At 41.3% G+C, this 27,008-nt stretch overlaps 1 protein-coding gene across 2 annotated transcripts in view; it reads left to right on the top strand.

Annotated features, from left to right (window-relative positions):
* LOC117811857 (cGMP-dependent protein kinase 1) overlaps positions 1-27,008 on the top strand; it is a 101,704-nt gene that overhangs the window by 12,023 nt on the left and 62,673 nt on the right. For both annotated transcript variants that reach the window (XM_034682335.1, XM_034682334.1), the window contains exon 3: positions 23,674-23,787. In XM_034682335.1, the coding sequence (XP_034538226.1) occupies positions 23,674-23,787 (114 nt within the window). The remainder of the gene's footprint in view (positions 1-23,673; positions 23,788-27,008) is intronic.

Here is a 27,008-nt window from a genome sequence, read left to right as displayed (position 1 = left end):
AGCAGGCTTAAAGCTAGTGTTGGTAGTTACGGAAAAATTGCACGAATTTGAATGTAGCATTTCTTCAGGACTCCATCTAACCCTTCCCCCTCCCCTTGGAGCCGGTCAGAGCTCCTCCAAAACTACCCCCCCCCCCGCTCAATATACGAGCGCAGCTGCTTCATGACCATATGATTCTGACTGATTCATAACTGGTCCTCACCAAAACATTATCATAGTGAAAGTTAAAAACACAAACAAACATGGCTAGTACCCGCAACTCACAGCGAGTGGGAGAGAGGAAAGACAGCCAGGAGAACTTCTTCATTCATTCAAACTTTGATTGTTGCTTTGTTGGTTGGCGTGTTCACGGCCGACAGTGAATCGGCTTGTCATCCCTACAGCGTCCGGACGAACAATACAACACATCTACATTTTCTGTAGGACTTACTAAATGTCATTAATTCTCTTGCTTGTCAGAGCCCCCGTGGTGAGAGCTTTTTAGACTCTGACTACAGTCTGGACTACAGTCCTGAGCAAAGCCCCTCATCGGGTCAGAGGGGACAGGCCCGAGGTCGAGCGAGAGGGGCAGTAACTAGAGTCAGGGGAAGCAGAGGCAGGAGACGGGGAGTGCACGCCGGGGAAATGTATGCGCAGGAGGCGGGCATAACGGCAGGACGGGATTGGATTGGTTTCATAAATTGGACACTAATGATGGTGATTGGTTGGTGTTTTCCCAGGTTTACTCCGGCTGTAGATAGCGGCTTTTTTTCACTCTTTTTTAAGAACACATTATGTATCGATAACCATCAGGACATAAAGAACATTTCAACCAGTATGACAAAAAGTTTATCTAAATCTGACTACCAACCCAAGCTTTAATGCCCGTAACACACTATAAGATTTTTGGTTTAGTTTTAGTTTACTAGTTTATTTGACAGGGACCATGCACAACACAACAGCTGAGACAGAGGTAGAGGAGCTAATTTACATCTGTGGTCCCTTTAAAATCTGAACTGATTTTGAAAATATGAGAGACATTTCACATGACAAGAAATATTGAAATATTTATAGTGTGTGGAGTGCAATGATACGGCCAGCGCAGCACACTACTCAGTAGATTTCATTCACCAACAACCAGAGTCCTGACTCTCAAAACTTGAAATCTCACAAAATCTCTCGCAGTCAAACGTGACTTTAAAGAAAACAAATATGGCTGATGATGGGATGGCTAAACGTTACTTTCTGTTTAGCTATCTGGTACATCCATTGCGGGTTAAGGTTGTTTCTGTGGAACTCCTCTCCCTGACACTATGATTGTGGTATGTTTTATGGAACATGTTGTGCAACACTTGTGTTGTTGCTACGAATCAACAAGTAGGTCACATTTACTATTGTCCCTATGGCTGCTTTTGATGCGCTTCCGTCTTCAGTCAGAATGCTTCCCAGTTGGCTATCCTTTTGTCCACAGAGTGCATGCTAAGCTGTCCTCTGGTCTGATCCTAAAAACTGAATGTTTAATATTTATGATTTCAAAACAGGGCAGCCCTGATCATCTTCTCTGCACATTCGGGGAAGTAAGATTACTTTGAATGACCTCCCACCATAGGAAAATCTGGTGAGATAATCCTTAGAACCATCAAAACATCAGGCCTTTGCTGACTTTTGGCAGAAGGGGAGCATCAGGCCCAAAATCGTCTCGAATATCTTGTACTCTGTGCCCTGCTTAAGTGATGTGTACCTAACAAAGAGGGGACCTACTCTTCATATTGCGTGGGGACTGCCTCTACCCATTCATGAGTGAACAGGCATTGATCCAGAAAACAAAAACAAACAATGGCGGGCAAATATGCACACACACACATACACACGCACATTCTCATTTAGGAAATATATTGAAACGAAACAAGGTCTTTAAATGGAAGCCATTCCAAATGTTTGAATCTTTGTCCCACTAGCCTCCATGTGTCCGTTGAAAGAAAGACGTCATATGTTGCCCTTATCTGTGGACAGTAGATGAAAGTCACATATGTAAAGAGGCTAATATGTAAACTAATGCAAATGACATGCAAAGATCAACTGTGGTCTGAACAACGGTGACCTTACATGAACTTTGGGAGAGCAGTGGAGGTTGGAACAGTTATGCATTGTACCTTTAATTTACTGAGAACCAGAGACAGAACTGAGAGACACCTCATCCTTCATTATTGCACCACTATTGAAAACAGGAAACAAACAATCTCAGTGTGGTGCATGGAGACCCAGGGTATGAACCTCCAGACCCTTACACCACTGACCCATTCTGTAAGTGAATCTCTGTGGTGTTAGAGGGCGATTGTAAAAGATGTCACTCTTCATGCTTGGTCACAAATGAGCAAGCATCACGCTGACAAGATGAATGGGCTCCTCTTGAGCTCCACAGAAAAGACAGAAACAAAAGATACAAATCTGTTAGAGGAGTAATTGTTGAGAGGCTTTGTGGTTTCCTCTTTGACAGTGATAGAGGAAAGAGCAGGCGTAATTGGAAAAATGGACTTCAATTGAACAGTGGTCATATGCCATTAATATCAAATGTTTAGTTAATTATTTCCCTTTTTTATAATAAGAGTATAACCATCTTCACTGAACATCTTCAGCTCCTTCTTTGTAACATTTTCCTCCTTAACTTTCTGTTGCTCTCCTTCTCTTTTCCCTCTCTCCCTGAGCGTCCCTTGCCTGCAGTTGTCACCTTATCTGTCCCCGGCCTGGACCTGTTTTGCATATAAAAACAAATGTTAACAGCATTAGCTCGAGGGGAAGTGACGTTGTTTCAAGGTCTGTGAAAGCCCATCACAGTGTGTGACTTTGTAATCCATGCTGACAGGATGTCTTCACTCCATTGAGTAATGTCAAACACACACTGTATGTCATTGTCCCAGCAAATGAAGAGCTCACTGCTCAGGCTTTGTTGTCATTTCTCATTGAGACATGGCAGGGTAATCATTAACGTTTTGCTGTTCTGGAGCTGACAGCGTTTTTGTTTAGCACACAACACCAATGCAAAAAAAAGAGAGTGCCAGTGTGACATAATTTATCTCACTATGAATACAGCGCTTTGTAAAATTTGAGAAATGTGATCACATATTTTCCCCTAGCGACAGACTAGACTGAAAACTCAGCGAAATAGGAACAGCTAACAGACCAGTTAGGTCCTGTTAAAGATTTAGTTTAATTTGAGTTTGAAGAGTTCATTTGCAAAAACAGATAACTCTGTTTTTATACATTTTCAAAAAACACATTTCTTTTTGATATAGATTCCTAATAAAGTTACATTTTCAAGATACCTCTGATTAGTAGAGTCATTTTGACTTAGTCAAAGCCACCCAACCTCATTTGACTGATAATACCAAAAGCTAGTAACAGAAAAAAATACGTTTTTTGAAACATTTTTTTAGTTTTTCAAAAGTGAGTTAACTGTTTTTGCAAATGAACTCTTCGTTTTTTTGATTAGGACAATGCACATTAATCAACATTTCAACAGTGTGCCTCAATACAAATATGCCGGAATTAGCACAATTGCTCAATTTCATCTGTAGTCCTAAGACATAAAAGAAAGAAAGGTACTTTATTAATCCCCATGGGGGAAATTCAATTTTTTCACTTGTGTTAATTTTTGGTCATGCTACACACACAGTCTTTTAGTATACATACAATGTTATGCACAAACATGCAGTGGACATGCACATAGGGAGAGATGTCAGAGTGAGGATGCCACCATCAAGGGATTCAGCCTTGCTCAAGGACACCTCGGCAGTGCCCAGGCAAGTAAACCAGCACCTCTCCAGCCACCAGTCCACTTGCCAAACTTCGTCCATACTGGGACTCAAACCGCTGACCCTCCGGTTTCCAAGCCATGTCCCTATGGACTGAGCTACTGCCGCCCCAAACCATGAAGCACCCACCCAAACCACCCCTAAATCATAAAACGACAAGTTTTAAAACTACACAAGACAGTTAACAAGATACTACACAAACTGAATTACAAACAGATTTTACATACAAAACGTTTGTGACATTACAAAAAGGATGGAAGGTGAGGCCAAAGCCCCCGGAAACGGGCATCAAGTGAGAAAACTGTTTATTCATGAGTACATGACTGGTTTGCTTTTAACCAATGTTGAACTGTTTATTTTAAAGGTACAGTAGTTCTCCAGCTCCCTAATGTGAGCCGGTAGTTTGTTCCAGGACTGTGTGCCTCTGACAGACACTACCATTTGGCTGAATTTGGTTTTACGTCTCGGTACATCACAGTCCCCTCTAGTAAAGATGCACCTGGTAATTAAGGAGCAGACAGAACAGGGGGAACAGAAACAGAATAGATAGCTCTCTGTTATGATGAGCTCGCCTGCATGGCTGTGGCCACCATAATTAATGTTTGTAATATTTCAGTCCAATGCACCGGGCTGTAACTGACACCGCCTCTCTTTAAAATACTGATTGCAACAGAGACACAAACTGACGTTTCCATGGAGACGGAAAGGGGTTTTAAGATTGGCGGTGTTGTCCGTGAAGACCGGTACAGGTGGCTAATGATGATAATTACTAATATAATCACATTCAATTACCATCAAGTGTTTCCTCGACAGTAAAGCCCTCATAGTTTCCTGCACAGTCGTCGTTCAGCTTAATCTACTGTAAGTGTTTAAGGCCAATACAAAGAGGTAGCTTTGACTATTATTGATGTGAGGTTAAGAAGGTGACGGGGAGAGCTCACAGTGTCATGAATACACACTGGATACAGGGACTAGAATTACATCTAAATTCAACATATCAAAGATCATATGATCAGTCTCTTATAATTTTCAATATAAATCATGATCATGTTGCATTTTTTAGCTGCTTTTAATGACTCAGTATTTGGTTTAAAACAGAATACAGCCCTATAAGAATTTTAACATTTAGATTTGTGTTTAGGACGACTGGATTATAATGGATATGTTCTTAAAGCTATCTATGAAACAGACTGAAATGAATATTGATGCCTCTTTATAACTTACAAAAGCAAACAAGACCATCAGGGACAAAACTGATTGTTTCTATACGGTTCATATTAATGCCTGAAACCAGTGCCGCAGGGTAGGTGTCAGATTAAATCAACAGCATGCTGAAGAAACAGCCTTTTTTTGTTTTACACAGAATATACTACATTTAATATAGATGTATGATACATTTAACAGTCAAAAGTAGACGTGAGGATTTTTTTTTTCTCCAGGAAACAAACTCACTCAAGATCAGGAAGTGATCAGCAAAGAAATAAGACATACTGCTTTTAATTAAAGCTGGGGTTGGTTGTCAGATTTAGATACACTTTTGCTATACTGGTTAAAATGATCTTTATGTCCCTATGGCAATCAATACATAATGTGTTCTTAAAAAAGAGTGACAAAAAGCTGCTATCTACAGCTGGAGTAAACCGGGGAAAACACCAACCAATCAAAGTTTTTTGGGGTCCAAAATATGAAACCAATCAAGTCCCGTCCTGCCGTTCTGCCCGCCTCCTGCACGTACATTTCCGTGCGTTCACTCCGAGTCCCCGTCCCCTGCCTCTGCCTCTGCTTCCCCTGACTCTATTTACTGCCCCTCTCGCTCAATCTCAGGCCTGTCCCCTCTGACCCGATGAGGTGCTTTGCTCTGGACTGTAGTCCGGATCAGAGTCTAAAAAGCTCTCACCATGGGGGCTCTGACAAGCAAAAGAATTAATGACATTTAGTAGGTCCTCCAGAAAGGAAATGTTACATTCAATTTCATGCTAGTTTTCCGTGACTACCAACCCTATAGCTTTAAGGGGCACCAAAGTTGACACAAATAGAAAGTTCCTTACTGTAGCTTTAAAGGGGAAAGTGTCTTATATTTCTATTATGGATCAATTTGCTGTTTTGTTTACCACATTTATCAAACGATCATTTCCTCTACCAACTTTAAAAAAACATTTGAAAGTGTCAGTGTTGAAATAGGATCTCCCTGCTCCTACTGTCTTTCAGCACAAAGTGTTATATTTTAGGTAGAAGTGGCAAGAAATTTAAGGGCATTTTTCATAACCAGAGACCAAGAAAAGCACTTCCCAAATGAATAATAGATAATTAAAATAATGACAAATTATTTCCATTAACAGGCTAGAAGATATTCATTACTTAAAAAAAAAAATCACTTTATGACACAAAGTAAGAGTGAAGAGGCGGACGGAAATGAAGGAGGAGAAAGGCACACGCATTAAACCAAATTTGCTGTCAGATTGCAGGTTGCTTTTACTATTTGGTGCCCGAACTGATGGACTATTTCTAATTGTTCAGCATAGTAATCATTTAATAAGATGGTTTAGACTTTTGAGTGAAATGATTTTGGTGTTTTATGTATTGATGTCAATCAATCAATCAATCAATCAATCAATCAATCAATCAATCAATCAATCAATCAATCAATCAATCAATCAATCAATCAATCAATCAATCTTTATTTGTATAGCGCCAAATCCCAACAAACGTTATCTCAAGACGCTTTTACAAACATAGGAGGTCTAGACCACTCTATGTCAAATTATGAACAGAGATCCAACTTCAAGACAGGGTAAGACTCAGTCTGACCCCACCTTAATCCATCATGAGCATTGCATCGCAGTATTTAGCTAGTTACAGTGGCGAGGAAAAACTTCCTTTTAACAGGCAGAAACCTCAGGCAGAACCAGACTCATGTTGGACAGCCATCATGCCTCGACCGAGTTGGGTCTGGAAAGACAGATAGAGGAGAGTAAGAAGGAGAGGTGATAGTGATGAGACGAGTAGTAGAAGCTGTTGCCGGCAGCTCAGAGGAATCTATGAGACAATGGAGCTCAGGGACTCCAGAAAGGTCTATGGTTAGTAACTTTAATGGGACAGGCAGAGTTAAAGTAAGTGATGAAGGGGTTGGGGGGAAGGGGGTGAGCTAGGATCCCAGTGTGTCAGTGTGCCAGTTCCCCCGGCAGTCTAGGCCTATATGTCAATCTGGGCTGCATTTCTTTGTCTCACATAACGAGAGTTGGGTGTAGAGAGTTTAACTGCGCATATATCTTCTGTCTGAACTCTTATTCACGACAGCAGGAAGTACAATAGTTGCCCCACTACACTTTCAGTTGCCTTTTTGTGTTACTATTCATTATTCAATTACAATTTTACTTTGCCTTTTTTCCCTGGTGTAAGAAACAAATGCATTCAGAGGATATCAAGGTCTAGCCAGGAGGATGTATGCATTTCCCATATTGATTCTGAACTATGTATTTTCTCATATTTGTAATCTTAAGGGAGATCTACCTGCCTGCCTTCACTGTATTTTATTTATGAGTTTTCTAAGTATACCAAGAGGGCAGATAGAAAATTGATGTAAGTGAGAAAAGCAGAGGTGATGTTACAGTTTCAGTCAGCTCCAAACCCCAAGTGTTCGTAGAGCACTGACAGTTTCTTTGACAGGCTTCCCTTTTCCAGGCAACCATTGATGCAATGTAGGCCATTTTATTCAAGTGGAGCTGTTCAGGGAATTTGAGAAATGCCCTGGATTTGACATCTTCACAACACAAATTGGATAGATTCCCAATTATTCTATTTGACCTGCTGTTAGGTAAGGCAAATTTGCTATTCCGACAGATTTCCCCGAGAAGACTTGAAGGTTGAAGTGAGGCTTAAATGCCATCCTTTAAAGTCTGAATGACAGAAACCTACAATGTGCTACGTTAAGGCTCTTCCTGAACCGCTCCGCCAGTCGTTTTCTTTTTGCTGCAGCCTTTACTGAGATATACCTCTGAATAACAATGAACAGAAATGTTTACCCACTGTGGCTCCAGAGTGTCTTTCTACAGGAGAGTTTTTGATGATTTTTGACTCCTTATGATATGACACTTTAGAGTTCTTCAGTAAATATAATTGTGTGTAAGCAGCCCTCACTCATCTGTTTACACGTGCCTCTAATCAAATATAAACAGCAGTGGGAAATGAGAGGCACAGGTGTCTGTTTACATTTCATTTCATGGCATGTTTTATCCTCTTCTAATCCCCTTCAGCTTCCACTCACACCTTATCACCACTCTGTCACCTTGTACTCTACCTTACAGGCTGATTTATTAAATCCTGACAAGAAAACAAATCACCAAAGCCCCCAATACATACTGTTTTATTTGTTTTTGTACTAATTAGGGAGTCCTCAGACAGGGTAAAAATGTCTGCGTTCTTGTTTCAACTATTCGAAAGAGAGACCTCCCATTGAGTTGACCAAGAAGGGTGAAGACAAATTTCTTTAAGAGACCGAATGAATAAATGTCTCTGTTTGAAATTCTGACAGCAGTTACGCTTTGAAAAACTCACCCTCTCCCCATGCTATCGACTGGGGTCTTCAGTGAGATGCCCCCCCTCTTCTGTGCTCACTGACCAATGAGGCATCATAAAGAGAGATGGGCTGCTCTCTCATTTTGAGCAGGGCTCAGATTTGTAATCAACAGGGGCACCTGAGTGTGACTCAGTGTCAGAGGTATGAAAGGACACGATATGTAAAGCAAATTAGAAACTAATATTACTCCCGCTTCTATTAATGCTTCTCCTTCATCTAGGTAACAGTGCTACAAGTACCACAGCCACCGTTGTTAATGAACTATCTGCTGATCATTGTAATTATTATTATGATATATTCACATATTAATGAGATGATATGAAAACAGAGGATGCACTGGGTTACAGAAACGTGACTGCACAAATCCACTGCACTGCTGTGTTGCCTGGCAACTTAACTAATGCAGCTCAGCAAAGTAAAATGTTGAGGCTCACAGATTTTGGTTTGATTGCCCCCAGAGAGTACAGCATGTAGCTTGCACTCGATACAACAACTGCTGCCCATTGTATCCTGACTGCACTGTAAAGCAGCCAATTGTTGGTTATAATGAACCTTAACCTGCTGCAGAGGCTTAGACTCACCCCATCTGCTGAGCCGGCTGCTCAGGGAACTCATTTTCAACTACTTTGGAATAAAATCGAACGTAAGATCAACTCTGTGCGTGTGTGTATTCCTGCTCATGTAAAATGGCATGCAACACCTTCATTGCCTTGTGATTGAGTCACATATAGCTACTCAAGGCTATTGGCTCTCATGATATCTCTGATGAGGCTCTCAGTAGAGGTTCATTAATGTGTCATCAGGGGGAAAGGTGAGGGGTCGGTAATTGGAATGACATTTAAACAGTAGCCACACACAAACATGCACACACTCACGCACACGCACACGCACACGCACACGCACACGCACACGCACACACACCCACACACATCTGAAGTAACTGTCAGGATCAGGTCGCTGTTACTGACATGAGGTCAACCACCTTGTAATGAAATAGAAGCAAGCCCAGAGAAACTAGACTGACAAGATGCATGTGATTAGCTGTGGTACATGTGTAAGCACAGGTTTCCCTGCTGCTGCTGTTGCTGCCTTGAATGCCAAAGATAGATACATACAGTATGTATTGATTTACTCAACTTTACTATGAAGTCCAGAATGAAGGATGCATAGGTAGAAGCAGAGGCAGTTTGTATTGGGGGGTCTCCTGGATGGAAATAAAGTTTTAAGTGTAGTCATTCATTTTGCTCAGTAAAGTCCACAACCATTAGTTTCTTCGCAGCTCTTTCTTTAACTTTCTGTTTTAGCCATGTGGAGTTTTCTATCCTGCTAGCTAGCAGCATGTTAGCTCAGCCTATATAGAATCTTTGATAGCCATGAGGTACAGACCCACTGCCTGCAACAAAGTCTGGAGTCTTGCCATCTATTGAGGAGTCTTTCAGCAAAACCAGCACTCTAAAAGTTTTTTTTTTACTTTAAAGTGTGTTGGAGAGAAGCAGTGGTGCCACTAGCCTGGTCTGCATGTATGTATACATATATCCCAGCATGCTTTGAGCAGTGATGTAGATGCTTAGAATACCAAATAAGTAGGTGCAAAATACAGTTCCATGATGGTAGGGGCTGCACTTTTTTTCATGATTTTATATGTCTGTGATGAGGCCTTAGCTGGAATATAGCGCCAACTTCCACAAAAAAAAATTATATATATAATTTTTTTTTAGGCATTTGGGCCTTTAATGTATAGGACAGCTGATGAGAGACAGGACTTGCGAGGAGTAGAGGGTGGGGGAAGACATGCAGCAAATGGTAGAGGCTGGGAGTCGAATCCACGACCGCAGCAATGAGGGCTATAGCCTCTGTACATGGTGCACACGCTTAGACCGCTAGTCCAACGGTGCCCCCAGCAACCTTCTTTTTTGATGAATATAAAAAAGATTTTAAAAGTGTGTTGTGTATACCAAATTATGTTTTACCCATTAATTTATACCTTGAGTGTGTATGTGTTTTTCATAGTGAATTAACTGAGATAATCTCTGATGCATCAGATGGGAAAAAGATTGTTGTAGTGTTTGGAGAGAGAAATATTTGACTTTCTGGCATCTTTCAAGTTGATTGCAAATCAAAACCTTTGACTGTACCTGCAAATTCAGAGAAACCCTGTGATCTGAAAATCTTCGCTCTGCTACGACTCGATTTTTTTATGACAACAGTGAAAAAGATGTTGACAGCAAAAGCAGGAACACAATGAAGCACCATAGCATTCAGGTGGCTTATTGATTTTGAAGGTAGGTAAACATCTACTGGCATTCACAAACATACAACATCCTAGTGATGCCAGATTCTTCTTTCAAGAGAAATGTAACTCTGACTAATGTTCCATTTATGTGCAAATAGTGCGCACACGTGTGTTGCAGCCTAATAATCTCACCTGCACTGAGCATTGAATCAGCAGCCTTACACACTATATGAGAATACTCTTTCTCTGGCAATTGTCTTTTCTCATTTGCCCTCTCTCTATCTACTTAGTTCGCTTTGTCACTTTCTATTCTTTCGTCCCTTCTCTCACACGTGCACAAACACACACACACACACACACACACACACACACACACACACACACACACACACACACACACACTCACACACACACACACACATACACACACACACACACACACACACACACACACACACACACACACACACACACACACACACACACACGCAGGTACAAGTTATCAATACCAAATGCTCCAACACAAGAGCAGAGAAATAGTATCGCTCCTCCTCACATTTTCCCTACTTTGACCCCAATCTGTCCCTTTTCTCACTATCTTTTACTCATCACTTCTTTTTCTCCTCTCCTGTCTTATTCCTCGTTGTTGCCCTTCATGCATCTGTCCATCACACCTCATTCTCATTCATTTTTCCCTCTTTTTATTCTCTGCCCTTTATTTCCTTTTCACCCACTTTCACTGCCTTTTTCTTTTCTCTGATAAGTGTCAGATGGCCTTTGTTTTTCTCCCCCCCCTGAAATGGAGAGTAAGAATTGATCCCCATTTTCACTCCAGAGAAGCTGATGAATACACCTCAGAGAAAGAATTAATGAGTAATTTGTGAATGATCCCATGGCCTTTATCCCCTTTGTGGCTAACCTCGTCTTTCAGAGTTCGTCATCTGGAAAGACGATAAAAGCCATGTGTGTAAGTGTGTGAATCTGTGTGTGTGTGTGTGTGTGTGTGTGTGTGTGTGTGTGACATGAAAGGAAAGGAGGAGGAGCAAAGAGAGGTAGACAGACAGAAAGAGCTCATAGGCACCATGTGAGTTCAATATTATGGTAATGTTTGAAAATCTATTCTTTTACTCAACTTTGGAAGGTATACGCAGCATGTGGTGCATGCTGCGAGCGAGCGAGCGTGCGTGTGTGTGTGTGTGTCTGTGTGTGTGTGTGTGTGTGTGTGTGTGTGTTGGGAGTTGGTGGTCACAGACTTGGAGTAATGCTGAGAGTCTGCTCTGACTGGATAAGCTCAGTGTTTGCAGAGGTTCCGACTTGAGGATACAAGATAGGGCATAAGTAATCTGCTCTGCAACAGTGACAGACAAATCCCTGCCTTCACCCTAAGACGAGCATGTGCACAACACACACACTAGCACACACTAACACACAAAGAGTGAAAAAGGAATGTATACATGAGTGAAAGGCTGCAGAAATATAAAGAAAATACTGCAGGCACCTTGCTCTCGACAACATGGTTACCTGAGGTCAGTAAATACAATGCCCAGCCTTGAAAGCTTCTAAGTGTTCCTTCGTTTCATTGTGCATACTAACGTAATTTAGAATACAAAGAGCTCAGAAAAGGCGAGTTTCTACAATCTATGTCACTGGAGTCAAGGTTTAAGATAAGGGTTTCCTTTAAATTTGCTCCTCTCTCTCTCCGCAGACTTTTTATTGAGTCTTTTGACTCTAAATTCATCTCTTTGATCTTCTTTTTGAACTTTGAATGCCTCTGCAACAAAATACTCTGCACCCTGGTATGGGAATCCTCCTTTTTTGTGGTGCAAAGTGAAATAACTGCACAAGATGACTTTGTGTGTGTAGTAAGAGTGTGTAAAGTGTCGATGGAGGCCTATGGAGACTTGGACATATGAGGAGCATATCTCTGTTCCATCTTAATGAACTGAACTTTTCTGGAAATATGAAACTGCTGTGTTTAAATCTTAATAACAGTTGTTTCATAATGGTTACATGAGCTGAGGAGGTTAAACAACACTGTGACTTTATAATTACAAGAAAAAAGATCTTTTATAATATTGAAATCAGAGACAGAACACAGCAGTCCATGACTTTTCCGAGACCAATATATCTAACAACTATTAGAGAGATTGCCATTAAAGCTGCTGTTGGTAGGAATGGTGTCAAAAACATTACTTTTTTTCTGCTGGGTTTTTGAGAAAAGGTCATAATACCAATCGGTACTCATCTGTAAGTGAAGTAATTTGAGATTATGGCGAAATCTCTGTTTTCCAATGCCTTTGTATCAAGCAAAGACCAATCAGAGCTACTCCCCGACCCTCTGTCCTGATTGGTCGAGTGGCAGCCCCACTACGTCGCCCTGATTAGCTGGGAAGCTTCACTTCCTCATAGAATGCGCACAATGATCTTCTGTGGGTGAGGTTACGACAGCAGAGAGGGGAGGGGTAGTGTTGACATTCGAAATCTCTCTCCGAACTGGTGTTTATATCACGACTATCAACAGCAGCTTTAACTTGTTGACTGTATAAAAGGATGGACAACATGACAGCCCCCCAAAAGTGAAGCAAAACATTTGAAGCTCCCCCTGCTCGTTGATAAAGCCAACCTCCTCCATGTTAACAGATGAGACCTGCGTCAAACTATAAAATAAAAACACACATCAAATAGCAGTTACTTCTTCTGTTATGGTGAAAACCGAGCAGACTCGGGATCCCTGTCGGTTTGTCAGAGGGCTAAATGCGTGCTTGGTTTAGTAAAAAGAGCGAGGTCAGGTCTGTGTCTCTGACAGCCAGAATGCTTCTACACATCTTGGCTCCCAAATACATCACCAGCGTAACATGCCAGCCCCTGTCACAGCCGTATTTTGACCTTTTTGTGTTTTACAATGGAAGGAGATAGAGAAGTGTTGTCCACATTTATATACAGTCAGGGTATGAAATATGGTGCAGCTAACCATGCTGAAACAAGCCAGTGTGGATTGATAAACAATAATCTTTTCCTAGATCTGAGCAAGTAGTCTGGAGCCAAGCCTGAGAAAAACTCTGACTGTTCCACAAACTCAATCAAGTGTTGGATAAATGTTCTCGTGGCACCACTTTCACTTTGTATAGGCATTGTTTGCCTTGTGCCAGCATATAATTTTCATGACTAAGGGAGACTAACGCGTACTTCTGAGAGAGAGAGAGAGAGTTTTTTTTCTCTTTTGACATGATACCCACTTAATGTCAGCATGTTAGCATTTAAATCAAAGCTGTGTAGTGCAGCCCCATAGTGCATCTTCTTATGTACGCGTGCACTACGATGTATGTAAACACTTCAAGTCGAAATTACCCGTAAATACCTTGTCTTGTCTGTGAAGAACAGCAGGCCACTGAAATGAAAGCAGGCTGCTGAAATGAGACAGGCCCATTGTCGTAGTACTTTAGATGTCACATTAATCTGGATTCTCTTTCTGAAGCTGTCTAATTAAGTCTCCTCTGCATAAAAGAAAAGCTACAGTATGTGCACATGGTCTAGATGCTAACTGCTAATTACAATTTTGTTGTGATTTGGCCTGAATACAAAATTATCATTTTCTTTGCCCCTTGCAAAGCCTATCAATCCGCTTGTCAACACATGAGCTATAATCGCTGTTTGATTACAAGGACGGGAAAGAACCAGGCTGATTATAAAGTTTTAATGAAAACAGAGATAGGAGAGTTGTTCCGAACGAGGGAATTTAACTGTCATGCCTCACCTCACATGTCCTTTTTACTTCAAGTGAAAATATCCTCAGTGTGAGGCTGAAAGACTCTAAAAGTAGCCACATGGTACAAGAAAATGCTCTCCTTGAATCCCTGTCTTCAAGGTAAAATGATGTAAGAGGAATAAAACCAGCTGTGCTCTGCATCCATTTGAGAACATGTGGTTTAGTGTCCTTATGTCTCTCAAACCACTTGAATAAAACCGCTGTGCTTTTTCATACCATGATGACAGCGCTGCCTCATCCAACTCAGCATAAAGATGTAAAGTACTCTCATGGCAATTCATATGATGCTGAGAACCGCTCACCTATAGGATCAGGTGTCTTTCCTCTCTCCTATGCTGCCCCGCTGTTTCTTTTCAACTCTGCCTTCTTGAATTTCTCACCCCACTTCTCTGATCTCTTTTTTTCCCTCTCCCTTTTGTTGCTTCAGTAATAAAAATGGCAAACATTTAAGACATTTTTGACGTCAGCCAGTTTACTTTCAGATCCGATCCGCAGAGCTGTGCATACAAAGCTGTCTGCACCTGTCAATTTCAAAAGGAATCGCAGCACCAGTATTTTTCTGGCGAGTAAGATAAAAAAGGAAAGTGAAATGAGTGCACTCCAGCCATAAAAGCTTAAAGATGTGCCACAACAGTTAGTCAGAAGATGTTAGGCTCAACTTCTTTTTGAAACTGCTCCTTTTTACTTCTTATGCAGTTTGAGTTGAAGAGAAAAACAACCTGACATGACCACAATAAAGATCTACGTGATTCTCGCAGCTCTCTCATGCTTCTACGATGATAGCACAATTTTGGCACCAATTTTACAACAACAGCATTAAGTGGGTTTTAGCTGCAAAGTACAGAAATGGCAATCTCCCTCTGGCACCTTCAACTGCTAAGACGCCTAAAGCTGCAGAAAGCTACACTGGCTGCTCCACAGGTTTGTTGACAGAAAGCTGATTTCAGTCAAAAAGTGTATTTTTTTTAGAATGACGCAATCTGTGGACTGAGGATGGAGGGTTTAAATCCAACTGCCTTAAGATTCACAGGGTGCTGCTATCCACCGACTCTCATTACTTAATCCTGTAGCTTAAAGAGCTGGCTGTAACTTAGAGGTTAGTCAATTCATATACAGTTATATTGATAGGGTTTCAAAATAGCAAATACATTTTTAATTTCTTTAGAAATCAGGGCCCAAAATTCATTTTTCAAAATTGGGAAGAGTTTACCTCTAAATGCATCACATAAAGGGAATTTTTCTATAACTTTTTTTTTGCCTGAAGCTTGAACATACTTTGAGTTTTTATCTGGTTATGATGACAGACTGAAATAAATACTCATGTCTATAAATCGTCCAGAAGCAAACCTGTCAATCACATTTTTTGGGGGCAATTTATGTATTCTGCCTCATTGCTTAAATAAATTTTCCATAAGATGCACAGATGGTGAGCTTAGTGCAGCTTTTTAGATTTTGATGTGTCTGAAATGCAAGATGTGTACCTGGTGACATCACTAATTAAACAGTTTGGCCAAACTTACATTCTGGTTTACATGCCCTGAACAGATATTAAGGCATTGAAGGTAAAACTGCTTATAAATTTTGCATTTTAACAGCCAAATTCCACCAGATACATCTCCGCTCCATCACAGCACCGGATCTGATAGGTTTCCATTCTATCCAATGTGTTAACTTCCACTGGATCCACTCAGTTTCATTCCGGCTGCGTCTGATCCGGCAGGTCCGAGCCTTCTGGATCAGATACGCAACACTTCTATTTTTGCCACGGAGACGCCAGAGAACGACATCAATCTCAACAGAGAAAGTCGAGTGGGACAGGATGTCAGGCACCAAAACAAAATTAAAACATCCTGTTCATTTTCAAAATAAAACATTGTGTGCTATCACCAGATCATATTTCCCTTAACTACAAAAACAAACTGTCATGATGAGAGGAGCCAGCCCTGGAGTCAACAGGTCAGAGGTTTTCAGAGGCCAATAAAGACAACATGGATGAGGAGAGGAGTCGGGTAATCGTTGATAAAGTAATCAAAGCGGGAAACCTTGATCACATGACTCCAGCAGTCCTGCTCCATGTTCCCTTCTGAAAATGTCCGATGTAATGCAACAGCTTCCAGTATAAATACAGTCTTTATAAATGTCAAAATATCCATGATGTGCTAAACCTGTCTTATATCTGTCGATTCATTGCGTACTCCGTTCAAAGGGTGCACTTCATAGTTTTATTGAGTTGTTTTTTCATGCTGGAGGGTGCTCCTGATATTTTGTCCCCCTCATTTATATCAATAAGCGAAGCAAAACAAACAGAAAGCATTAAGCTTCATTATTTGGTTAGGGCTACAATGCCAGTTAGCTATATAGCTGCTGCATAAACACTGCTTTACATTCCCCACACTCCAAGCTACAATTTGCTCAATTTAGCGTTGTAATGGTGTGATTAGAGTAGGTGGAGAGCAGCTGCCTGTAGCACATAGTACAGGTTAGACGAGGGATCATTTGTAGCTGTTAGCTGTCACAGCAGAGTGGCCCCCCCTGTTGCTGTCTATTGAAAATACAGAATACCAACATATCAGGGTGGAAGGTGCAGAAAATAACCAGTAACTGTCTGACAATATCCCAACATTTCCATTCCAAAAGAAAACGACAACCCATCTTCAGACGCCATTGTTGGCTCCTCTCTCCCTGTTCATGATCCTGCCGCCTGTGTTCTTTCAGGCCTCATTTACACAAACAGGGGTTCTCTGAAACAACAATACTGAGCGTTTTGTCATTTCCTGTGCTGGGGTGCTTTGAACGTAATACAAGCCTCATTTCCATTCTGAGCCTTCCTCCCTGATTAATAACACACAAGTGCTTTTACTCCCTTTCTTTCAGCCTTTGTGTTTGCTCTTGCGGTTGGCTTCAGCCCACATCCATATTTTCTTAAACTCAGGCGTTTATTTGTTCTTAAATTGAGAGAAAATTTGTCTTTGACTCATGCAGCTGCTGAACATCTACTTCTTCTTGTTGAGCAGTTACAGAGCTGTGATCGGAAGGCAAGACGCGCTTTGAACATTTTTGTTAATTTCATAACATACTGAACATCAAACCCAAACGTTTGGCTGCATTGCTTTAAATATATTTTCATGCTGCATTCACCTGTAAGATCTTTTCACTCCTCTTTCTGAAATCTGCCCTCTGTTTTGAGTCGTGTTTCATTTCTCAAAGCGCAAAGCAAAAAAAAAAAAGTGTCCTGCTGCTGAAAGTATTTTGTGTGTGGTCATATTGTCTTCTTTTCAAAAACAAGGTGAAAAACTAAATAAGACCTCAAAGCTGATGTAATATCAAGGACTGTCATTTCAGACCTATTTCAGTCAAACGTTTGAATTGACAGCAATTCACGACATCTTTCAAACTCGCTTCTATTTTTTGGTGAGGAAACAGAGCAGCTGGTGATTTCTAAACACTGGAATTTTCTGAAAGCATTTCAGTCGCCGTTGAATGGATCTCATGCTTGGTCTAGTTTTCTCTCATGGCTTTCCCCCCCCCTCACACAACCATTCAAACTGTCAGACATGACTTGATTCTCATTCTCACTGATGTACCAACGCTGATCTGAAGTCAGGGCTGTCGACTTACACTCTGTACCAAAAAGCCTTCGGTGATAATGGAGCCATTTTGGTCAGTGGAAGCAGAATTAAACAATGTTCTGCTTGATGTAGCATCAGTGTTTCTGTACTGCTTTAATGGACAGGGCAATGTCTGTGTATTCTGACCTCTGAGCAGCAGCGGAAGAACAAGGCCCATAAGGACAGGATGGTGGTTGTATGTTATTCTTTAGGGGTTTGAACTCCCCCACATCCTGTTTCTTGATATCCGCTTTGTGCTTTTTGAGAATTATCAAAACTATCAATGGAGAAGAGAGAGAAGAATTGAACCAGTATCCAATCTGACCCCGTAACTCTATTTATAGAAACTGTGATGGTTTTTGTGTGAAACACCACGTGGTAGTTAACAGATGTCTTGTTTTTCCAATGCTGCAAGCAGAAGCACAATTGAGTAGATTCATCAGAAAATTGCCTCCATCTTTGATCGCTTTAATTGTAGCTGTAGGGGGTTCTTCTACAAGACTAATGTCTGCACAGAAAAGAAGACTAATGTGAACTATTTCTGTCATCCCTGTTAAAGAGGGTTTGTAGGAGCAATTTTCAGTCATTTATTTGTGTAGGCTTTCATCTTTGGGTTGAGATAAAGTCAACCCAAACAACAGTAGCTTTTTGATTTGGATCACAGCCAGTACCACATCTGATCTTGAGCCAGAGGGAAGTCTGCTCCGAGGTCTGTCCTGATGCCCCATTACATCGAACGCACCACTCTGTGCATCCAAATGATCAGCCATTAAAACAGCTACACCGCCTCAGGAGAAGAAGACCAGAGAACATGCTGTGATACACTCACAGAAAAAAAAACTCTTAGACATGTGGTATCTCACTAATTTTTCATTTCTCCTATTTTTTAATTTGCATTCAGACAAGACGGCATTCAGCTGCAGTTAAATGGCTCAGTGGGATGTAGTCTGATATCAGATGGACTGCCCAGTGAGAGGGAACAGACTGAGTATTTTTCTGTTGTGTTTTTATTTGACTATGCTTTGAATGGCACTTGCATATGAGGGGTGAATGTTAAATGAATTTGGCACTGTGGTTAATAAAGAAGTTTCATAGAGCAGGTCTACAGATGATGAGCTGGACAAAGTGTCTGTGGATTTGTGTAAACTTCTCATTAACAGAAAAAAGAAAAGACTCTTTGTGGAATTCCAATGACTAAATAATTGGATTACTAAATACGCCTCTACCATTCATCTTCGTAACAAATTAACTCCATCACCCTCCAAAGGAACGTGTTAGCTTTGTCCAAAGTCAAGCTTAGAGTTTTTGCTACCTGGTGTGTGGTTGTTTCTCATCCATAAAATGAGCTCACACCCAAGATGCTGCAGACAGTAAACAGCTGACTGTCCTAGCTTGAACTGAATGAAGTTCTGTGTAGCGTGTCCTTATGAATAAGGCAGCAATTATCTGTATTGCTACAGACATTTACTGCATCTATTTAACACCATTGCAGAGACTCTTTGTTTGTGCTTCACTGCTGAGTTCAATCCTCCTGATATTCACTTTTGACACATATATTAAGTAAAAAATATTGTTCATGGCATCTTTTGTGAGTATGGCAGCCATTGGTGAAGACATTACATTTGTTATGGTGTTCTATCCCATTCTTGTGATCATGATATCTCAGGAACGTTGACAGCAAATATCTTCAAATTGTCACAAAGTCTACCTGGACTCTGAGTTTCAATTTGGTGGTCCAATATCAAGGTCACTGTGAGCTCATGCATCCAATTCTGTTGAACACCTTATCTCAGCAATGCCTGAAGGGACTTTTAATACATCGGGTCTATTTTTATGTTTTTTTTTTCATCCGTCCAGGAGAATGGCGCCATTCGCAATTGATTAGTTGACAATCTCTCCCTCGCTCTGCCCTTCGTGTGCCTGTTCATACTGCTGTCGTGAAAGGGGTCTACTGACAATCACATTCTGTGCAGAGGAACAGAGAAACAAAGAGAAACCGGTATAATGGTCCTTTCTGTGGTGCTAATTCCCATAACCTAGACCTCCTTACAAATCTAATATACTTCCAAAGACCACAACAAGACTTGTGGTTTTATGTTGCTTTCAAGTTCATGTATTCTTTAATTCTATCAAACATTTTCAATTTAAAAATATAAAACCCAGATTGCTCAACACAGGCACAGCTCCATTCATCCATTGTCATTTAACAACTTGGCTGGTTGGTAGAGGAACAAAGGCAGTGAGGCGTCAATACCAGATTTCTTTCTTCTACTTTAATGCTCAACCTTTGTTTGGCTGTGTTCCACTTTGTTTCAGTTGTACATTTCTATTTCTATCAATCTTCCTGAAAACTGCTCCTGGGACTGTGTGTGAGGGCATTGAAAGCAACAAAAGAAAAACACAGAGTGAAAGTCCCTGTGGGTGTACACACACTTGGCTCATAAAGCTGATTTTCCTGATGGATCAAAGCCTCCATACAACAGTAATGTGATTTAGTGAAGCTCGATTGGTACTGCAAATCAAACTGAGCCCTTTCTACACCTGAATGGATGAAGGCGACAAAAAGAGTTTGGTCTTTTCTTCCAAATTTCTCTACTGGAAACAAGAAGCAGCTGTTAAAAAAGTCATTGCCACTTTTCTTTCAACCTATTCATTATCAATGTTCTATTTGTGACTCAGGTTTTAACAGTTTGTTAATGTTCTGAAAGATCATGTCAACACCCCTCCCAGTGCACTGATTGGTCTGGCACAAATTTGTAGCGCTCGATCGATTCTCAATGGCAATTCTTCAGACTTAAATCTTGTAGCATATTGAGCTTACTAATTATAGTCTTTCGGGACTTTACAAGGCTAGACTGACACCATAAAAATGATTTCAGCTCTACTCAGTTGCTATGGTGAGCAAGCATCAGGGGTTCCCACTCTCGTCTGAGAGATCCCGAGAGGCAAAGGAAGTTCTCTAATAGAAAGGACATAACAACGGAACATTTGAAGGAGGTGAACAAGAAAGAATGAAAATAAGTAACTGAGGTTGAAATTAAGGTTTTCTTTTTGTTTAGTCGACGCAATTTTAATTCAAATAAGTGCTTTTTTTGGTTACTAAAGCTGAATACAAAGAAAGACACACACGTGCTGTATTGTTAAAATGTTGCTCTTGAAGCTGTCGGTGTTATTAATCTCCAGCAGTTTCTTGGTTTGCGCAGAACAAACGGAGAGTGTTGCTCTGACACACACAAAAGGCTGTTAAACAGGGACAGTGAAAACAGCAGGGAAGTAGGCATTAAGGTGGGGAGACACTTTAAAAGCTGATGCCTTTTTTTTGTACATGTCATGCTGGGTGCTAATAGATAATGTGTTGTTCAGCGTGACAGAAAGGAAGCATTGTAGTTCAAATAAGGTGGAAAGAACTGCCAAGTCAAACAATTCCACCTGAACGTAGCCAGGTTTTTGGGGACAGTCTGTCAAAAAGGATTCACAGTTTTCTCTTACTAGACAACATCTGGCCGGATTTCATCAGGAGCAGCCTCGAGTCGACTTTGTGTGTTTTTTTTTTAAAGGTTTTAGTTCTCTGTGAATCGGCTAGGGTCCTGCTGGAATGCCAAGTTTCCCGGAAAGTATACATGCTTGATGAGGCTTGTCTAAACACAGCAGCAGCATCCATCCCCCCAGTCACTGCAGTGAAGGGCTTCTTACTGTGTTCAAGAACAAAAAAGAAAAGTGGATGTCTTGCTTGCAGCTGGAAACGTGCTCCTCTCTGGAGTGCGTGTAGGAAAAAGTACAGTTTATGTTCCAGTATTGAGGACATAAACTAACAAATGTAGGACAGGATCTAGGATTCCCTGTCATGTTTTGCAATGTAAGGAAATCAGGGAAGAGACACCAAGTTCACCCTGACTGGGGACAGTTTAAACAAACCACTTCAGCATATTCATACAAGAGTTTGGATTCATCAGAGTGAATGGATGAGTGAATGATAAAGACACAGTGTTGAAAGGGAATTTTAGTGCTTTTGCACAGATGTTCTGGTCCAGCTCAATTTTAGATCAACCAATCAGCTACTTTTTTAAGATTTGGAAGTGTGCCTTTGACTTACTCTTTCCCATAACACCCTTCTGTTTTTATAAACTTGAGATGTTCATGTGTTTTTTTCAGTGGCAACATATTTCTAATCGTGTGTTTTTGTTTTTTTTGTTACATTTTTGGGGCGTTTTCGCCTTTATTGAAGAGCAGCTGCAGAGAGACGGGGAATGTTGGGAGTAGAGAGTGGGGGAAGACATGCAGCAAATGGTCGAGGCTGGAAGTCGAACCAGTGACCGCTGTGACAAGGACTATAGCCTCTGTTTGGGCGCGCTCTTGTGTTCTTTTAAAATATTTTGTTGGCAACAACCATATAAATGAAAAAAGGGGAGAAGCCACGGGGGCTGTCTTCAGGCACACCAGCTCAAGTTGAGGTGGTTAAAAAGCAAGCGGCAACCTCCGGTCTAAAAATATGAGTCCAATGCGGAAGTGCTAAAAACAGTAGTTCATCAAGGATCCACTTTAGGCTAGCTCCGGAAACCACATACACACCAGTTCAAAAAAGACTATCTTTAAAGCAGAAATAAACATGTTTACAGCCTGGTACAAAAGACGAGTGTAGTCTGGATAGCTCATTTCTCGATCGGCACACACTGTACAGGGGGTGAATTTTTATCTAACGTTGCAATTTCTCAGATATTAAGATTACGAGTTTTCCATCCTGAGAGGCACTGCTGACTTGATTGGCCGGTCGGGAACACTGTGGCTGTTGGCTAGGAGGCTCAAAGCTCGCCTCTTTACATCACAATCACTCGACAGCAGCAATATGGCTACCACCGCCGATTGGCCTCAAAAACACAGCTCCAGAAACAGATGGGTGACGTCCCAGATACGACGTAAATATTTTATACAGTCTCTGTTAAAAAGCCTTTAATTCCTACAAGGAATAACGTATTAAAAGTAGTGTACAGAAAAAAGGGAAACTCCAACCAGTTTGGACCCTCACTGGGTCTTCACCAAGCCCTGATGAAGACCAAGTGAGGTCTTCGCCGGTTGGCGTTTCCACACGGTAACTTTGTTTCTTTTTTGATTTATCATATAAATTACTTTGAAATGTGTAAGCTATTCCTGATTTTTGTTTTTTCTAATGCCGGAAATTGTATGTGCATCTTTTTCAATGCACATTAAGTGACATAATCTACTGTAATCAGAATGCCATAATAAAATGTGGAAGCATTTTTGTGCATGCTTTTCCTCCTGACAGCACAAGTTTTCTCGTACAGTATACTGATTCCACTGTCCTAACCTAAAGGCATACCACACTGTTTGTGATTTATGGAGTGTTAAACTACATGTATATTTTTCTCACGTTGATACTGCTGCATCCAACAGGGCCACATGCAGGCTTTGGTTTGAGGCCAGTAGCTCTTGGAAACTGAACGTTGCAGAATAATCTTTTTTTCTGGCCCAGTGAATCAAAAGCGCTCTGGCTGGGCGCCCCATAAAATGAAGCAAAACCCCTCAGACACCTATCATCCACTCCATTTCATCACTGAAACTTTGTTTGTGGCATACAGAGGACTCCCGCCCTCGGGTAATCAGGCAGGAACAATGAATGTGTAATTTGAAAAGCATGAAAGCTAATGGGTTACCTGTGTTTCTGTGCATGTTTTTCTTTGTAGACGGCAAGGTGGAGGTGACGAAGGAGAGCCTGAAGCTGTGCACCATGGGGCCGGGGAAGGTGTTTGGAGAGCTGGCTATTCTCTACAACTGCACCAGGACTGCCACTGTCAAGAGTGAGTCTGCTCAGACACCTGCAAAAACATCCACAGTGCTCACATCAGTCCATCCCCATTCTTCTCAGGAGTCAGATAGTGTCACCTGTTCACACGCACACATACATCCACTGGAATCTGTCCCTGCAGTGTGAGGATAAGGGGGTATTTTCAGCCTGTAAGATCCTTTCTCAACACACAGTAAAGGATCACACAATCACTGTATGAATGACAGCCATGATGAAACACTTCCCATCACTACTTTGTGTTTTCACAACACTCTGGTTAAGTGTCTTGCAAGATCCCCAGCAAGCTGTATGTCAGGGTTTACTGCCTCCGCTCTTTCATGTGTCAAAGCTCCAGCTATGAAGGATGCACAGTGGGTGAGTAGGTGGTCGATCTGACTGGCAATTTGAATAGTCAGCCTAATAGAGCAAGGAGAGGAGACTGAGAAGGACAGGACAGATGGCGTACTATGCACATTTGAGACCTAGCGTGTTATAAGAAGTGTGTGTCAGGATGGAAAAATGTGTGTTTATGTGAGGAAGGAAACAGGAAATAGCTGGAAATGTGTCTTCAGATGGGATGGAAATTGACAACAGGTGAGATGAGATGCAGTCTGCTGGGTTAAGGTGTGTCTTTGTGCATAAATCAAAACAGATGAATGCTACGGTTAGAACAAAGACAAATACTGCATCATAATTCATTTTAATCGTCATTGATCTGATGAATTATTACACACTCTGAGGAGGTTGGTTTCTCTGCTCCCTGGGGGAAGCAAAATCGATGTGTGACCCAGGTATGAATGAATGCATGAACAGCATGAGTGCGGGTTTCTCATGTTGTTGACGAGGGCAAGCGAGGCGGTGAGTTTAACAGCAGAGGAAATGAGGGTTGATGGAGGTGGCAGAAAGGTTGCACGCCCCCTCGCTGGCTTCCTTTTTCTTTTTTTTTACTTCCCGTGATCCCACTACCTCTGACCAGCCAACCTGTTGGAACTCCCAGCTCCCGTTGCTATGGCAACAAGTGCCCAGAGGGAGACGAGCCAACTCTTATGGGATAAAATATTCCCCTTCCCACAGGCGACAGAGTGTCTGACTGTTTTTTTTTTTTTTTTCGTATGTTCTTCTTGCCTGCCACCAGCCCACCTGCCTGTAACTTCCTGTCACGCTCTTTTGAAGTGTGCGTCAGTGCTTTCTTTGCTGGTGTGGCGGTCGCTTCATAAAAACAGAACTCTGCATGGAACAAGTGATGTAATTGTCTACACGGGCAGAAGTGTGTTTACAGCTTTGCAGGGTCACTGGCACCGTCTCTGAGGGTTACTGTCTCTGGTTTAATGTACGTCTGCACACAAGAATGGGCTGAGGAATCCTGCTGCCATTTGGTTGTTAAAGGTGATGACTACCTGATGAGCGTGCATGAGGATTCAGGCTTCAGTCAACCAATTAAATGTGTTCCCTGTAGGAGGATATAGCCTCAGTGTAATTTTAATTTACACTGCACTGTCTCCAAAGTCATATGCTGATTAATGATTACATCTTGGTTGAATTTAGATGACTAACATGCTAATGTGGAATCAGAGCAGCTCATCCATAAAACTGCCACGGTGCCCCACTCTCCTGCAACTGGGAAGAAACTCTGAAAATAATTACATTATAGCTAACCAGGATAATGAAGAGATTATTGGAGGTTGTCACCTGTTATGAAAACTCACAGAAACAATTAATTTCCTGGGCAGTCAATTATGTGCAATAAGAAACTGTTTGCATTTAGGATCCAGATCAATCAAGAGCACCAGACTTTACCAACACAAAGCCATCAGGTTGCAGACATGTTGATGGGGCAGCTGTGGCTCAGTTGGTAGAGCTGGTTGTATATCAATTGGAAGGTTGGTGGTTTGATCCAAGCTCCTGCAGCCACATACCTAAGTGTCCTTTGGCGAGACTCTGAACCCCAAATTGCTCCTGCTGTTGTTCAGCGGTGTGTAAATGTGTATGAATGAGATAAGCTAATACTGATGGTCCCTTACTATAGCAGCTTCTGCCATCAGTGAGTGAATGTTGTGTGAATGGTTGAATGTAATTAGGAGTGTAAAAGCACTTTGAGTGGTCAGAGAGACGAGAGAAGTCCATTTACCATTGATGCTGTTTCTTTCATTCTTTTAAAAACTGTGAGTCAGTGTGAAATCACTTAGTGTTACTTTACTCGAATGTTTACAAACTGGACTTTAATTCAGGAAGATTTCATTCATGAGATTTAATTAGTTTCAGTTGGAGCAAACTGAGCCTGAGATGTTCTAGTCCAGCTGCTTTTAGTCTCAAAGCACTGCAACAGTTTTATAGCTTTTTATATCCCAATTACTTCAAATTAGTTGCAACCATTTCCAAAGCTCACTGCAGACTTTGGGATGTTTAATCGTATCTTTCCTATCTTTCAAGCATCATTTGGTTTCTATTTTTAACGGAACCCGATAAAAATCACAGGCATGAAACTAATTCATCACAGTAAACATCGTGCCTGCTGGCTTTCAAAATGAATCTGCACTTAGGACTGTCGAACACAAAGACACAATGTTTCTCTGACAACAATGGGAGCAGAGATAATGTTTACTTCAACAGATTATCTTTCTCACTCTTCATTTTAAATCCCCTGTAAGTTGTTTGTGAAACCAAGCTGGTATCAACAGAATGCAGTAATTACCTTAAAAGAAGGTGAAACTCATTCTGGGGAAATAGTCAGCGGGTCTGTAATTCAGGGAAAAATATGCGAAGTCACGGTTTCCTATTAAAAACAGGATAACACCATACAAATAAGAGTCTCTGTAAAACAAATGATACAATAAATCGAACCAGTTTCATATTATAACTGCAAAAATAACAAAACTATTTCACGCAATAAAGGGTTTGAATTTGCAAAACATGCAAGCTTCATCTAGTCACAAAATCTCCAGCAGGTGTGTTGCAGGGAGGAGACAAATTTACAAGCTCTTCCAAGTAATTTATGGCCTGGTTGAATTTGTAATAACTCCTGCATTCCCATGATTGTGGATTCCAGGAGGGACTGACAGGGATACTCTTTTTCCATCAATCCCTCTCCTTTTTAGCCTTCAGGGTGTTTCATGTGCGAGCTCTTGCTTACACTCTCCCAGGAGAAATGAATCCCGTACAGTAAGCTTGCTTGCTCTGACTCCAGCATTTAGAGTAGCACTCACTCCTGGGCTGTGTACCTCCAGCGATCAATAT

Source organism: Notolabrus celidotus, chromosome 4 (assembly GCF_009762535.1).
Source record: "Notolabrus celidotus isolate fNotCel1 chromosome 4, fNotCel1.pri, whole genome shotgun sequence".
Taxonomy (NCBI): domain Eukaryota; kingdom Metazoa; phylum Chordata; class Actinopteri; order Labriformes; family Labridae; genus Notolabrus; species Notolabrus celidotus.
The sequence above is the reverse complement of the archived record's forward strand: the minus strand, read 5'-3'. Positions and strand labels throughout refer to the sequence as shown.